Raw genomic sequence first — 15,370 nt, 5'->3', positions numbered from 1 at the left:
TCAGCTCATCCCTACGCACTTACAGACCCAGTGACCGGGAGCCCCGATCGGGCGTCAGCTCATCAGTGGCCGGCTCTGCCCTGAGAAGGAATGAACTGTGGATTCCCCACGAGGCAGCCCCGTTGGCAGGTCTGGGTCAATGTGCACATGCTGCCTGCACCAGGGCATGGGCTCCCACCCATCTGCTGGACAGCAGTCTCTCCAGGGCAAAGCTCTCCAAATGAGGGTGTTCTTAAGAAAATTACACAGTGCTTAAGTTTCAGATCACACAGTAGTGTCTCCAAAGTAAAACACCTCTCAGCTTAAACAATCACAACTACACTATCGTTTAACATTTCCTCAGAAAACCCAGGTGCCGAGAGCTCAGTTATAACCTGGACAGAGGACCAGAGCAATTCCTCCTGCACCGAGGACAAGGACCCTGACTTCTACCAAAATTCCCAAATCAAGTTCCAAGACCAGGAGAAACTACTTTTAGAGACTTGTCATATGATCGACAAGAAAAACGCAGGACCCACCTGGTCACAAGGGGAAGAGCACTTATTCTCCGTCCTCACCTGTAGAGAGAAGGAAGCAAGAGAGTCAGTAGGACAAGAATATTAATGCCATCATTTTTCAACCTGTCGAATCAGCAACTGAAATTAATTAGCCGCAGGACGTGTCCTTGGGAACAAGCTTCTTCTACGATGCATTTCTTACCTAAAAACCAAATCATGTACCACAGCAATGCTACAGTAGAGAAAAACCCCACTATTTTTTTTAATATTCTTTTTTTTTAAAGATTATATTTATTTGACAGAGAGAGACACAGCGAGAGGGAACACAAGCAGGGGGAGTGGGAGAGGGAGAAGCAGGCTTCCCGCAGAGCAGGGAGCCCGATGCGGGGCTCGATCCCAGGACCCTGGGATCATGACCTGAGCCGAAGGCAGTCGCCCAACAACTGAGCCACCCAGGCACCCAAAAAACCTCACTATTAACATACTTACTCGTTTTAAATACCAGTATTTTGTGTGAGTGAAGCTATGGGACAGGAGATGCTTAAATTTCAACATCTGTAAAAATGGGAAATGATTTCTGCTCTAGTAATCTTAGAGTTTCCCATCCCACGTGTGCTCCTTTACTTGCCTCTCCCAGAAATCCTGCACAGCAGCACTATTTCCAAAATCTTACCAGGGAGGAAGTGGAGGTCCAGAAGCGTACCACGCAGAGTTGGAGTGCGGCTTTGAATCCACACAGCTGGTTCCCTTCTCTGGGCTCTGCCTGCCAGCTAGAATGTGTAAAATCACCCAGACCTGAGGGGCTCCCTGGTCACAGGCACTCTTGAAATACCAAACTCCCACCACCGGCTAGTTCTTTCTTTTCCTTTAATCCATCCAGATACCTTTGGAATTCAAACTGTCACGTCTGAAAACGAAGGTCTGAGAGAGGTTCTGCTCTATAGGAATTGAGCACATTGCTGCTTTCCCAAATATTTTAATGCGCTCAGTCAACCTCTGTTTCACAGCTTCCAGGAACAAGGCAGTGTGTGGGGAAGAAGAGAGGTGGGGGGGTGGCGAATGGGTGGTGGCGTGGGGACGGGCAGCGGGGTGGCGGGGGACAGGTGGCGGGCTGGGGAACTGGGTGGCAGGAGCTGCTCAAGGGTGGGGACAGGCAGTGGGGTGGGGACGGGTGGGCAGGGCGGGGGATGGGCAGCAGTGTGGGAAGGGGTGCAGGGCTGCTGCAGGGTGGGGATGGGCAGCGGGGTGGGCGGACAGGTGGCAGGGTGGCGAATGGGCCGTGGAGTAAGGGCTGGGCAGTGGGGTGGGGGACTGGGTGGCAGGTGCTGCTGCAGGGTGGGGACGGGCAGCAGGGTGGGGGGACCGGGCGGTGGGGCGGGGGATGGGCAGCAGGGTGGGAGGGGTGCAGGGCTGCTGCAGGGTGGACCTGTGCTCAGCTGGGCAGTGGGGTCCAAAGGCTGGTCCCGGGACTTCCTGCTACCTGCTTCCCTGAAACAGAAGCCTCAGGACACAAACAGAGTCCGTGGGCAGGTCACCTGGGAAGGAACTGATCAAAGGCCACTTTGGCCACGAACGAGTCCTTCCGGGGGCCTACAGCTCATTGGCAGCATACAGTGGTTCCTTTGGGAAGTTACTCTTAATTTGACTTCAACTCCCAGCCAGCTATTTTGTATTGACTTTGAACATCAAACAGATCCCTCAAGGAGACAGGGCACTTTCTCCTTCCTAGATACTTGCACTGAAACTTTGGGAAGACATCTTGCTGGGTGGATATGTGTCTTGTTTTCATAAAGTTACAGGGCATTCTGTCTTCAACCTCATTGGGGTCCCCCCGTTCCATCGATGCATTTGGGTAAAGTGTACGTGGTATTACACGTACATGAAAGGGTCTGTGCTTGTGCGGGGACAGGAGGAGAGAGAGGAAGGGATGGGGTGAGCATCCACATGTCTGATTGGGCACAGACTCTCACTCAGGAGACATGTGCAGGACTTAATTTTGAACTTGTTTTAATCAGAGATGTGGTATGTTGAAAAAAGTACATATTTCCTTGTTTAATCTTATAACTAATTATTTTAGCGTTAATTATAAGTAACAAAAAATATCAAATCATTTTTGTGGATTAAGTGCAAAAGCAGAAAGTCCTGGGAAGTCTGCTCACCCTCTGTCTTGTCAGGTCACTGATGTTCGTGGACACTGCTCTCAGCCAGTCGGCGCTCTCCTGGGCCGTGTGAAACCGCAGGATCCCCGTGCTGATCCCGTCCAGAGCCAGCACCTCGAACGCGCTGGACCTGCGGAAGAGGGGAGCCGCCCTGTGCACCAGCCCGAGCGGTTCGTGCACGCCCACAGAGCCTCCAGCGCTGCCCAGAGCCACACGGGGAGACGCGGCAGAGGCCGTGGTCACACACCCAACCTGCTCCACATCGTATGTCCCCCCAAAGTAAGTTCAGAACTTTGAAATCCATCATGAATAGCTGTTTCTAATTCAGTAAAAAAATATGACAGTCAATTTGTGTAGGAAATGACTCTTGCTCTTTTAGGAATTTTGGAGTTCTTGTTTTATAGGGTCCTCAGTAATAATTCTTTCCGAGACCACTTATTGTGGTATTAAAGCTCTAGACACAATGAGGATGGGCACTCAAGCATCATCATTCCTCAATATCAACGCTATTTTATGACACACACATATTTCCGATTTACATTGAGCTTTCTAAGAAGTTGGTTCTTTCTTTTTTTCATAAAAATCAATGTGCCACAGACCTTCCCATGGTAAATTATTTGTAACAGCAGGATGATCGTCTCTAATTCAGTAGTTCTTCCCTATCATGAAAGCCTTTTTCAAAGCTACTTCACATATAACTCTTGTGATCAACGGACTTGTGTCCCGGATTCACGTCCCCAGAGTGGATGTCTTGGGAGATGGGGGAGCCTCTGAGAAGGAGGTGAAGTCCAGGTCGAGCCCTGATCCCGCAGGACCAGTGTCTTTACGGGAAGAGATGCCAGAGCTCTGTCCCCACCTGGGGAGGACACGACAACACGGCTGTCTGTCAGCCGAAAGAGGCTCTGACCAGCACCGGACCCGTGTGGGGACCGACGGGGACATCCAGGCTGCGAAGCGTGAGAACCTAAGTGTCTGCTGCTTACGCCCCTGAAGGTGGCACTTGGCTGTGCGGCCCCGGCTGACTGATACCACTATTATGGAACGGAATGTCATTTATGCTCCTGTTCCTTTTTCCTTAAGAAAACAGTGGGTATTAATCCATGGAGCCTACACCTTCATGTCCTTAAGCAAATAATGGAAAGTTTAAAAAATGAATGACAAAACAGGCATATTATTTTAAGAAACAAGGTCCACACTGCGTTACGTATTAATAACTTCAGCTGTGAATTTATTCATGTTTTGTTAAGGATGGGAGGAGGGGACAGTGGGGACAGTGGGGTGTTACAGAGCCTCCCGCAGGCTCTCGAGCAGAGTCCCCCTTCTCTGGTGCACGCAGACACCCTCGACCACTTGTCGGCCCCCGACCCTCGACCTCGTGTCCACCCCTGTGGCCCCCTGGACCTCACGTCTGCCCCGGGGTCCCCAGACCTCACGTCCACCCCCGACCCTGACCTCACATCCACCCCTGGGCCCCCCCATGACCTCATGTCCACTCCGCCGCCAGCCTCACCTCGCATCCGCCCCCTGCCTCCCCACACTTCACACCTGCGCCCCCCGACCTCCAACCTCACCACCCCCCCCGGTCCCATCATCACTGCCTGCATCTGAGCACAAGGCTCACTGACAGACAAATGTCACTGTCCCTACCTCCTGCTCAGAGATTTGTCTGGAGGGAAACAAGGCACAAAACCTCTGGTTCCTGATCTATTTGCAAAGACGCTGACCTCGTTTGCAGTATAGCGTGGAGACGTTCACAGTTACGGGCGCCCGCAAAAGCCGTGGATGCCATAGTCAGAACGAATCCCAAACACTGACCCCGGAACTGTCCCTTCAAAGGAACCTGATTTGACTGGATTATTCTGTGGAGCCATTTATGCCAAAAAGCTTGGTTGAGAACAACAGACCGATCACCTGAAAATTAGTGAAGTTTGACAGCTGGGTGTGGTCAGGGAAAGAGAGAAACGCCTGTCATCTCAGGGTGACCGAGAGCACGGCCCAGAGGCTTGTCCCTGAGCGCAGCAGACCAGCATGGACAGACACACACACAAGTAACAGTGACAAGCCCTGGGTGGGGGTGGGGACCCAGGGTGCTGGACACGGGACGGTGTGACTGGTGCATGTGGCTGGAGGTCACCTCGCACAGGAAGATGTGCAAACAGCCATCACAGGGACGTTCCAGGGACTAAGGAATCCATGTCTGAAGAAGCCCAGGCAACAGCGATCCCCCACGGAGGGACAGACCGTGCGGGCAGAACCAGTGGGTCCACCGGAGGTAACGAGTGTAAGAACCGCGATGGAAGATTTACTGGATAGGCTGGAGCGGGTTCGTCCTGACAGAAGGATTAGTGAGCCAGGCAGGTTGGCGGGGTCTGTGCAGCCCACAGAACAGGCAGAAGAAAGATGGAAGAACCCCGTTGGGGGCTCTGAGAAGCAGGAGACATCGCTGGGGGCACCAGCAGGAGCAGAGACCGAGGGCAGACCAAACGTCCTGAGGAGCGGTGGCCGGAGCCTTCCCGAGGGTTCTGAGAATCACTGGTTTGCACACCGGGGCAGGTCTGGTGATCCAAACAGGATCCACACTCACATCCACAAACAGACGCCTCAGGTCAACATGCTGAGAATCAAAGACAGGAGACATGTCTCAAAGCGGCAAGAGAAAAACAACTTGTCACTTACAAGGGAGCCGCAAACCTCCAGCCGACCTCCCGCGGAGGCAGCGGCGTCCGGAAGGCAGGAGGAGGATGGCACGTACCCAGCGCTCAACGCACGAGCAGGTCCACCAAGCACCGAGCTGCCACACCACGGCCCCCTGTCCAGCATGAAGATGAAATAAGGAAACAGAGTCTGGGGCTCCTGAAACCCTCTTCGGGGTAGGGATGGGGATCGGGAGCTGAGGCAGGTCCTGTCTGGAAAGTGAGTGCCCAGGAAAGCACGCACCAGGACGGTGACAACGTAATTACAAAGGACAGGATACACCCATTTCCTCTTACTGTAAATAACATAAAAATCCATTGTACAGGGGCGCCCGGGTGGCTCAGTTGGTTAAGCGACTGCCTTCGGCTCAGGTCATGATCCTGGAGTCCCGGGATCGAGTCCCGCATAGGGCTCCCTGCTCCGCAGGGAGTCTGCTTCTGCCTCTGACCCTCCCCCCTCTCATGTGCTCTCTCTCTCTCATTCTCTCTGTCTAAAAAAAAAAAAAAAAAAAAAAAAAAAAATCTTAAAAAAAAAAATCCATTGTACAGTGCAGTATGTCTATGACGTGTTGCTGGACCCACGCGATGGAGACACGGACATAATCCAGGCTCGTGAGCATGAGACACGTCATGTACTTGCTAGTAACAAGCCAGAGGATGTGTGATGAGCTAAGGAATTGGTAACAAGGGGTGAATTAGCAATGAGCTAAATAACCTTCACATGTGATGTGTACACACAGAGTGTCGGTTGCCCTAGGACTCGCCGTGTGCACCTTCACTGACCACAGTCTGCTTCCGCCGTGTCCTGCTTAACCCCGGAAACACACGGGAGAACCACGCGGCTTTCTCCGCCCTTCCTCATGGCCAGGACCCCGGGGAGCATCCTCAGTCTGACGAAGCCTTCCACAGAGCCCACGCGCAGAGCTGGTCCGGCTACGGAAAGCGTGCGTTCTGAGTCCGTGTTTTAGGCACTGAGGCATGCTGACCCCTAACCTCTGAGGTCTGTCCTCCTTGTCCTCGTGACGGGCTTCAAAATGCCAACCGTGCCACAGCGCGGGAGAAGCAAGTAAGGAGCTGTCGGAAGTCTACTGCAAACCCAGTCACTATGCAAACATCATCACTCAGAACACTTACTTGTGGAACAACGACGCAGACTGAGTGTTGCAGACAGAAATGGTGTGGACGTCAATGCCGATGATACGTACCGGTCATAATGTACGGAGAGGGAATTTACACTTGGGCTTACTGCTACAAAAGCACTATTAACCAGAGGCAATTATATGAATTTTCAGGCATGCGTGAGTGACAGATTTCCATGCATTTCTTCCAGACTGACTCTGAGGATTTACTTTCTCAGCATTTCATGGGCAGTGTGTTTGGGCTCGTCAACGTATCCCTCCCACAGCGCCCAGGAGGAAGCTGACCACGTGGCTCTGGAGTCAGAGCATCTGCTCGGCCTTTGCGGGATTTTGTCATCGTCAGAGCTAAAAATCACAGATCCCCACCGCTTGGGCTCAGCGTGCTCTGTGATCGTCCTGCATCAGGTTTTAGGAATCAGCAGGAAAAGCGTCCCCAGGGAGAAACCAAGCCATGGCCAGACAGTGTTATCAATGAGGAGGTCGAGGGCCAGCAATGCCAAGGCTCCTGGAAAGATACATCGCCATCTCTCCCCGCACCTGGGCAGGAACCGGGGGGGGGGGGTGCAGCACACATGCACCCGCGTCCTTTGTGTAACTCGAGGCCCCCACACTTTGGAGCTGGGAGCAGGGCGTGTGTTTATTTTGCTCATGACGGAGAGTTACTGCCAAATGAGAAGAAAATGTGTGTACGTCTCAGACTTAGTAAAATCTTCAAATTTGCTTTCACATATTGTATTTCAAGACTGTGTCTGTAGCGTGGGCATAATTTTTTCATGGAAGCCAGAGAAATATTTTCTTCCTACTCTCCTCATCCGTGGTATTTCTAAGTATTTCTAAGTATTCCATGTTAAATACTGACACAGATGCAAAAATTTGAGTCTGGGCATCATTTTCCCTACATCGCTTTGTTCATGGTAAGTCACTATTCCTGGAAAACTCAGGGCACAAATAAAGTGCTCACTTGAGCAGACCAAAGCTGAGCAGGTCCGGAAGAGAAAGCGAACTTCTCCCTTGTGGTACCTAAAGGAGCAACTTGGCATCCTCTTGTGTCACCTTCTGCCACTTCCTGAGACCAGGCCTGTGTCCTCCCAGCCCCTGGTCCTGCAGTGGTGTGAGCAGCAGAGGGTCCCACACAGGCACGATGCACCTGACGGTTGGGCACCTGCAGGGGATCCCACGGAAGGAGGAAGAGAGATAGAACAGCACCTCGAGGACCCGAGGGACACTTAGGATGTCTGCCTGCTTCCTGCCTGTGTCTCCTAGCAGACGCTCAGCTTCATGAGAACACAGGTCCCGGGCTTTGTTCACCACCGCCAGCACCCCCAAGACTGCCTGCACGCGGTAGGGGTCGAGACTATGTGTTGCCTGAGAACATGCAGCGTGACGCGAGGTGCACCCAGCTGCAGAGCCCCCTGCTCCTCAATTCCAGCCAAGCTGCAGCTCCAACATGTGAAAACAGGCGTGCCGGCAGGCAGCGGGGCCACGCTGTGTGGATCCATTAGGCCAGGCCGGTGAGGAGCCGGCACTGCGTCTGGCAGACGGCAAGCACAGAAGGACTATAATTATCCTTGCTTCTGGGGAGAATCCACCAGTGGGGCACCGACAGTGCATTGGGTGGTGTGTGCTTCTTTCAACACATCTATTCCCGGGGATGTTCGCTGCTTTCTAGGGGGAGGAGGACACCCCAGAGCATGAGCAGTTCACACTCGGTGTTCCGTAACTAGAAGAGCAGTGGCAATAACAAGACCCAGAGGTTACCATTTATTCAAGCCTGGCTTCCTGCCAGGCACTGTGCTATGTGATTTGCACTTTAATTTTAATGTATTTTTCCTCTCAGCCATCTTACAAAACAGGTGTTACTGTTTCTGTTTCCCAGAGTGGCATCGAGAGGCCATGTCCCCTGCCCACGTGGGCAGCTAACAAGGTTGGAGACTCATTCAACCCCACCCAGCTCCCCACAGATCCCGTGCTCTGGTCAGCGAACCACTCGACCTACAAAAACAAAATTATTATCCACATTTTACTCCAAAAACCATGAGCAGCTGCATCATGGGCTTCTGGGTCTGGACCACCCAAAGTCATCACAACAGTGACCAACTGTCACCAAAATAGCCTGGCACCCACCCCACGGCCACCCATGTGAGCACAGCCCGCACAGAGTCCCTCTGAACGCGCAGCCCCAGCATGAGCCTGTCCTCTGTAAATGTCCCCTGAACCCTCCAGCCGCCAACACCAAAGATGCCGCCACACTTCCCGTCTGTCTGTCTGTCCGTTGAATTCAATGTGCTAACTGCATAACCACACACCAGGTGCGCAAGCTGATCTCCCCTTTGTGTCCTCCTTCCATTTCAAAGAGTAAAACCTCACAATTAAAACAGAACACCTGGGTCACATAGCCTAGCACATGAATTAAGCAGTGAAAATCATCCAAGATATCACATGGAACGTGGATAGAAAGTTGCATTTTCTGATTGTAGACAGTGAAGCAATGAGCAGTGGGCACCTCACACCAGGGGCTCAGTGAGCTCTTGTGTCTTGTTTCTTCTACCCTAAAACAAGGTGGGAGGGGGCAGGACACAGTAGCAAGCCCAGGTATCGAGGTGCCACATGACAAATTTATGAGTCTGTTCAATTAAAAAATGGGCAGACCCGAATAGACATCTCTCCAAAGACATCCAGATGGCCAACAGACACATGAAAAGATGCTCAACATCTCTCACCATCAGGGAAATGCAAATTGAAACTATGATTATATATCACCTCACACCTGTCAGAATGGCTAAAATCTACAAGACAGGAAGTCACAGATGTTGGCGAGGATGCAGAGAAAGGGGAACCCTCCTACAGTGTTGGTGGGAATGAAAACTGGTGCAGCCACTGTGGAAAAACAGTAGGGAGATTCTTCAAAAAGTTAAAAATAGAGCTACTCTGTGACCAGCAAATGCACTACTAGGTATTTATCCAAAGAAGACAAAAACACTAATTTGAAGGGATACATGCACACCGATTTCACTGCAGCATTGTTCACATCTGCTGAGACATAAAAAGTGTCCAAAGGTAGATGAATGGATAAAGAAGATGCATTACATACACACAATGGACTACTACTCAGCCATAAAAGTAGTGAGAGCTTGCCATTTGTGATAACATAGAAAACCCTGAGAACATTACATCCAGTGAAATCAGAGAAAGACAAACACTGTGTGATCTCACTTATTTGTGGAATCTAAAAAACAAAACAGAAACCGACTCATAGATACAGAAAACAATCTGGTGGTGGCTGGAGGGAGGGGGTGAGGGATGGCAAAGCAGGTGAAGAGACTAGGAGGTGGAAACTTCCAGCTGTGGGTAAGCAGGTGACAGGGACGAAGGTACACATACGGAGCCCAGTCAATGGCATGGTGGCAGATGGTAACCGGACTTGGGAGGACCATCCTGTAATGCATAAAAACATCAGATTGCTGCCATCTATGTCTGAAGGTAGAAGGATATTGTGCATCAGCCACACTTCAGTGGAAACAATCTTGTGGCTTTATGGCTAAAAAGGAAGCACTGAGGAAGCCTTCCTGAAATGTCAGCTTTGGCAGAAGACATGAGGCCGAAGGGTCCCGAGGGTGTTGGCAGATGTGGAGGTGCAAGCAGGGCTGGCAGGGAGTCCAGGTCCTGTCTGTACCTGGGACGGCTCCACCAAGGATGACATGCAATAGGACTTGTGGGAAAAACAGGCAGCGTGAACATCGGTTGGACTATAGTCTTGTTCTCCCTAAAACCCTGGGCCCCATGTATTTATCCCCAGTATGATCTCTGTCTCCCAGGAAGTCCAGACCAATGCACGTCAAAATGGTAGTACTGCGAAGATCATGGCAAAACCATACGGCATTCACCTACTGTCCCCACACATTTGCATTTTCTGAGTTTCCCAGAATTAGTATTTTCAGCTGCGTGTACCTATGGGTATATGCGTGCATACCCCTGTCAGAGACACCCAACAGCAGCCAATCCTCACCCCTGTCAGATGCTCCATGGCCTTCCTAGTGGCCCCCCGTTCTCCAAATACTTATGACCCTCTCTCCCTTGAACACTGATACGTTACAGTTTTTGGAGGCTGAAACCTTAGATTTCTAATTTAACTGTTGTTCCATGGCGTATACACACTTGGGGTGTAGACAAGTGTTCCCCAGTGAGTGCATGACACTAAATGGCATCAAGAAATGATTCCTGAGGGGCGCCTGGGTGGCTCAGTCGTTAAGTGTCTGCCTTCGGCTCGGGTCATGATCCTGGGGTCCTGGGATCGAGCCCCGCGTCGGGCTCCCTGCTCGGCGGGGAGTCTGCTTCTCCCTCTCCCGCTCCCCCTGCTTGTGTTCCCTCTCTCGCTGTGTCTCTTTCTGTCAAATAAATAAAATTAAAAAAAAAAAAAAAGAAAGGATTCCTGAGCAAAACTCCATCATGGAGATTCACTGCCTCAAGTCCTCAGGGTGGGGCAGGGAGGGGCTCGGGCTCCAGGCAGAGGTGCGGGACCCATGCTGTGGCCCTAGTGATGCCTCCTCAGCCCTGGCTGGCAATGTAGGCAGGAAGCTGAGGACACGCAGGGACAGCTCATGTCAGGGAGAAGGGGAGGCTGAACCCGTTTCCTGAAGGTGGCTCAGCAAGCCTACAGTAAACACGCCGGTGACAGGGATGTGCCACATTCAGTGGCCAGCACGGATGCAACTCCACTCACCCTGAACGTGGACATCCCGCAGGTGTGCCCGGCATGCGTCGTGGGTGCCTCCCGAGGTGGAAAGAAAAACATCCCCAAGAGCAGCACGTTTCTCAAGACCACTGTACTCTCCACTGTGTCAGCACACGGTCTTTGCAGTAATTTCTTAGTCCACATGATGCTTAAGCTCTAGCCCCAAAGAGCCTCTGTCAACGATTTCCGGCTAATAGTACATTACTGATTTTATGGAAGCACAAAAAAGAGTAAAGAGGAATCTCAAGAGAGTGTAAAACAGAAGAATACAGCACTTCGTACCCATCTCTGCTTCAGTTCTAACACAGGCCAGTGACGGGTAATGACTTCTTACGTCCTTCCCACAAAAGTGCTGGGTTCTCTTCATAACCCCATGTAAATCTTTAAACAACTAACAAATTTTAGAGAAGAAAAAAGAAACCACAACAATGACATAACTCAGGATAAAAACAGCCACCTGATGCTTATTGATTGTGACTTTGTAATAATGTGCAAAATACTGCATGTATTGCTCTGGTTCTAGTCTTCGCTCCACTCCCTGCAGAAAGTCCTGATACAGTCACCGATAGACACGAGGATGTGGGCGCTCACAGAGATCAGTCAACATGCCCAAGGTCACAAGAAACTGGAAAGGTGCATGCACACAAGTGCACACACACACGGGCGCACACACAGGAGCCCACGCACGCACGTAGGAGCCCATGCACACACACAGGTACACACACGCACACGCGCACACAGGCATGTGCACAGGAGCCCACACATGCACACAGGCATGCACATGCACACACACAGGAGCCCACACACGCACACAGGCATGCACATGCAAATACACACAGGAGCCCACACACGCACAGAGGAGCCCACACACACAAAGATGTGCACACGGAGATACACACACATAGGAACACACACAGGAGTCCACGCACACACACAGGCATGCACATGCACACACGCACACAGGAGCCCATGCACGCACACAAGTGTGCACCCGCAAATACACATGCACACAGGCACGTGCACACACATGCACACATGTGCACACATGCACACACACACGCACACAGGAGCCCACACACATGCATGCAGGAGTCCACACATGCACACAGTTGCACACAGGTGCACACACATGCACACACACACGAGCAGACGCACACAGGACCCAGTCTCTGCTTCTCCAGCCTCAGTTCTCATGACAGTGGCCCGAGGTGTGAGTAGTGTCGGGTTATGTTTCTTACCACCATGCAGCCATCTGGTTTGCACATATATGTGTTTGGTTTTCAGCGTCACCGACTCACCAGGCGGTCCCGGGCGCCAGGCACGTGAATGAGCACTGCGTGTGTTCCCCCCTGGGATGCAGATGCCGCCTCAGGCCTGGTGCTGGTTGGAGCAGCTGCAAAGTTCCAGGCCAGGCAGGCTTCTGTCTGAGGGGTTCTTCCCTTCCCGAGCAGAGACGAGTAAAGCCCTGCCAGCACCACCTGAGGACCCCACTGTAGCCTCTCCACAAACTGGCAGATGTGACGCTTCGGAAACCAGGTCGGGACACCTCTGACCTTGGGTCTCGGGGAGAAGTTGTGCTTTGGAGAGGTCGGGTCTCTGGGTGAGAGTGGGGTGAGCATCCAGCCGGCAGGAGGCAGCCCACAGGGTCTGCGGAGGCACAGGGTCAGGCCTGCCCACCAGGTGGAGGTGGGAATGGAAACCCAGCTGAACCTAAGTCACTGGGTTTGGTCTCAAAAGTAATTAGAAAGCTGGTCCAATTTGTCCTGCGGCCCCAGCCCCAGGGCCAGGGCCCACGGCAGGAGATGACTGTGGGAGGCTTGCCCACCAGAGCTGCTCAGAAGCCTGTGGACCCTCCGCCCACACCCCGGCAGCCAGGCCCCACGCAAGCTGCTCTGGGCGCTGGGTGGGAATTGGGTCATTCGGGGCATGGCTCCATTCCTGCCGGTGAAGGTCCTGTCCCTCCAGTTCCCATGTTTCCCTGTAAGGATGGGACGCTGAGGACAGAGGCATGAAGACAGCCTGCAGCTAGAGGGCCAGGCCGGGGGCTCTGGCTGACGGACCGGCACCGTGGGAGGAGGGCCAGGATGAGGCACCAGCCACCGGAAGGGCCAGAAAAGCAGGCATGCAGGTCTCCAAAGACCCCTTCCTTCTGACTTTAAAACCCGTCCTGTTTGTTTTCATCCCAAACTCTAGGAGAGGGGAGCCTGCAGGATGTGTCCTGCATGGAGAACAAGGCCTGATGTTGGGGACGTGAGGCTGCACGGTGTCGCCTGCACACAGGGTACTAAACCCTGGGGGCACCACCACTGGGCCTCAGAGGCAGCGAGGACAGACACCATTTTGAGGAACCGCCGTCCGATATGCGGACACAGAGACAGGAGTGCTTCTGAGTCGGCAGGCACAGTGGAGGGGAGAGGCGCCCCCAGGATCAGTGTGATGGTGTCCCCAAAAGGAGCCGCAGGAAGGTGTGGGTGCCGGCCACTGGCACTGTTTACATCAGTTACTGCTCAGAGTGGTTCTGAGTTTCCAGGATGCCCAGTGCAGGCGGCTGTCCAGCCTCATGGTCCGTGCTTTGGAAAAGCGTATAGAGAAAGCACACAGACTCATTTTAAGAGATGAAGCCAGCAATTACAGACCAAGAACACATGATGAAGATTTACAGCGTTCCCCTCTCTGTGCAGGGTCCTCGTTTCTGTGTTGAGTAAGCATGGGCTCCGAGGCAGGCTTCTGTCCCCCCAGGCTGGTCAGTGACCTCTGGAATCACCCGGCTGAAGCCCTGGCCTGCTGCAATGTCAAGCGCCCCGCTCTCTGGTGGCTTAAGGGGCTGACCCAGAAGCACGGCTTCGCACAGGTGGCCTCCCAGACCTCCGTGTACCTGGATGCGCTCCACGTCTGTGGGAACGCTTCTAGAATGGCATCACTCTCTTTCAGCAAACATGAGCACCCAACCGTCTCTCCCCAAAATGAAATTTCCAGAAAGTTCAGAGCCAGTGTTGAGAAAGACAGCAGCAGCCTGACGTGTGGGGGCTGCCAGTCTGCGGGGGCCGGGGCTCCCTGCGGGCCGCACGGGGGCAGGCAGGGCAAGGGCTCTTCATGATCACACCTGAGCAGAGACGACAAAGACCGCACACTTACACACCTCACTGCCGACGATGCTTCTCCCGCCACACGTCTGGCCCATCCTTCCCACTGTCCACCACCATCCTCCTGGACAAACACGAAGCCTAACGACGACCACAGGAGCCCACCCTCCGAGCACCCATGCAGACCAGACCCTGAGTTCCTGACCGTCCCTCTCGCCGCCAACTCCACCCACATCCTGTGCAAGCCGCTCCCTTACTGAGACGCCTGCCCACCCCGGACACAGTCTCCCCAACTCTGCCCAACCACAGCTCAGGCACCACGAGGCTGCGCCTTTAGGGTTCTCAACCACAGAAAATTACCACAGACAAGTCCTTTTCTGGTATGAATATTTAAACATGACCATCCTTTGCAAAATAAGTCAGAGTCTTTAGCGGGGTAATTTTGACAGGTAGTATCACTTTTCAAAATGTTGGTATCTACAATGTGTCAGCTCCAGCAGGACCATGGTGAAGCCCATCTGGCCCCTGATGGGCTCTTTCTTCTAAAATAGGGTCATCTCCTACAAAGAACAATGGAATCTTGCTGTACGAGGTAAGACATCACTTCACTGTTTTCTTTTCTTTTCTTTTTTTTTTTTTAAGATTTTATTTGAGAGAGAGAGCGTGTGAGAGAATGCAAAAGAATGCAGGGGGAGGGACAAAGGGAGAGAGAATCTCCGGCAGATTCCCTGCTGAGCGTGGAGCCCCACATGGGGCTCAATCCCACGACCCTGAGATCATGACCTGAGCTGAAATCAAGAGTTGAACGCTTAACCTACTGAGCCACCCAGGCGTCCCTTCACTGTTATTTTCAAAAACTCGACAGAAGTGGGACAGAAAACCCAAAGTTGTAGTTTTGTTCCTTTCCTCCCTCCTCCTGCCCCTCCTCCCTTGTTTCCATGTTTCAGAAAGATAAACAAGATCAACAACTCTTTACTCTTTTAGAGGCCAACATCAAACGAGGGGTATGGAAAAGGCTGGTCTGAGTGGGACCCCAGGAAGTTGCATCCTGGAAGAGCCCCCCTGCA

General features: G+C 52.6%; 1 protein-coding gene across 1 annotated transcript in view; it reads right to left on the bottom strand.

Moving 5' to 3' along the window:
- The window catches only part of LOC118007269 (gamma-2-syntrophin-like), a 193,253-nt gene that overhangs the window by 61,941 nt on the left and 115,942 nt on the right, over positions 1-15,370 (bottom strand). The window contains exons 10-11 of the mRNA XM_035000255.1: positions 2,657-2,786; positions 519-557 (exon numbers count right to left, since the gene is read on the bottom strand). Of these exons, the coding sequence (XP_034856146.1) occupies positions 519-557; positions 2,657-2,786 (169 nt within the window). The remainder of the gene's footprint in view (positions 1-518; positions 558-2,656; positions 2,787-15,370) is intronic.

The sequence above is a fragment of the Mirounga leonina genome, unplaced genomic scaffold (assembly GCF_011800145.1).
Source record: "Mirounga leonina isolate KUSES-001 unplaced genomic scaffold, KU_Mleo_1.0 Mir_117, whole genome shotgun sequence".
Classification (NCBI taxonomy): Eukaryota; Metazoa; Chordata; class Mammalia; order Carnivora; family Phocidae; genus Mirounga; species Mirounga leonina.
This window is presented reverse-complemented; position numbering and strand designations above follow the sequence as displayed.